Here is a 973-nt window from a genome sequence, read left to right on the forward strand (position 1 = left end):
TTGTTTACAAATTTGAATGAAATTGAGAAATTGTTAACGATTGTTAGATTAAAATTATCAGTGAAGCAAATAAATGGAACGATCAATGCAACAGCAAAGTGTAATTTCACAAAGTTTACTTTTTCCATCATTTGTAATAATATATGCTAGGCTTATTTAGTTTGCAATATAGCCCAGAAGTAAAAGGCTTAAGTATAGGCTTAATCGTTGAAATATATATCAAAGCCTATAACTTAGTCGAATAAATTTAAAATTTCACCTTAATATCTGTAGTTTTTTTTTGTTTTTTCATAAATTTTGTTAATTGAATTATGACAAAAATTTGTCGCATTTTTTTTTAATTCAATAATTAAAACCTATGGATATTTTTAAAAGATACTGGTCATCTTTTAAAATATTCAATGATTTCCATTATTGGAATTCAGGTTGACTTATAGTGGTATTTTTGTGTGATTAAAAGGATTCCGGAAATTTCTCTTCCGGAACGACTAAATTTATCTTTTTGACGATTTTTAATTTCCTCTATGCCATCATGATTCTCATAAATCTTTCAGTTTTCTCTTTCACGCTTATTAGAAGCATTTCTTTTATTACTTCGCTGATAATATACCTGGCAATGAATTGTGTCATTTTAAAATTTTTTAAAAAATGGATGAAAAATCCTCTTTCATATTTACTTATTTACTTATTTACTCATTTATTTATTTGTTTATATGCTTCCCTTATTTACTCATTTATTTATTTGTTTATATGCTTCCCTTATTTACTCATTTATTTATTTGTTTATTTATTTATATGCTTTCCTTATTTGCTCATTTATTTATTTGTTTATTTAGTTATATCCTTCCTTTATTTACTCATTTATTTATTTGTTTATTTGTTTATATGCTTCCCTTATTTACTTATTGTATGCCATCATTTTTTGTTTTTTTTTCTCAAGCGAAATGATTTGTTTTATCTCAATGATAAACAA

At 24.3% G+C, this 973-nt stretch overlaps 1 protein-coding gene across 1 annotated transcript; it reads left to right on the top strand.

Annotated features, from left to right (window-relative positions):
* Nucleotides 1-499: 499 nt before the first annotated feature.
* LOAG_14377 (hypothetical protein) lies at nucleotides 500-973 on the top strand (the record flags this gene model as incomplete). Its single annotated transcript, XM_003149874.1, has 1 exon — nucleotides 500-973. A coding segment is annotated over one exon (474 nt), but the record flags the coding sequence as incomplete, so codon positions are not given.

This window comes from Loa loa (genome assembly GCF_000183805.2).
Source record: "Loa loa unplaced genomic scaffold supercont3.392, whole genome shotgun sequence".
NCBI classification, from domain to species: domain Eukaryota; kingdom Metazoa; phylum Nematoda; class Chromadorea; order Rhabditida; family Onchocercidae; genus Loa; species Loa loa.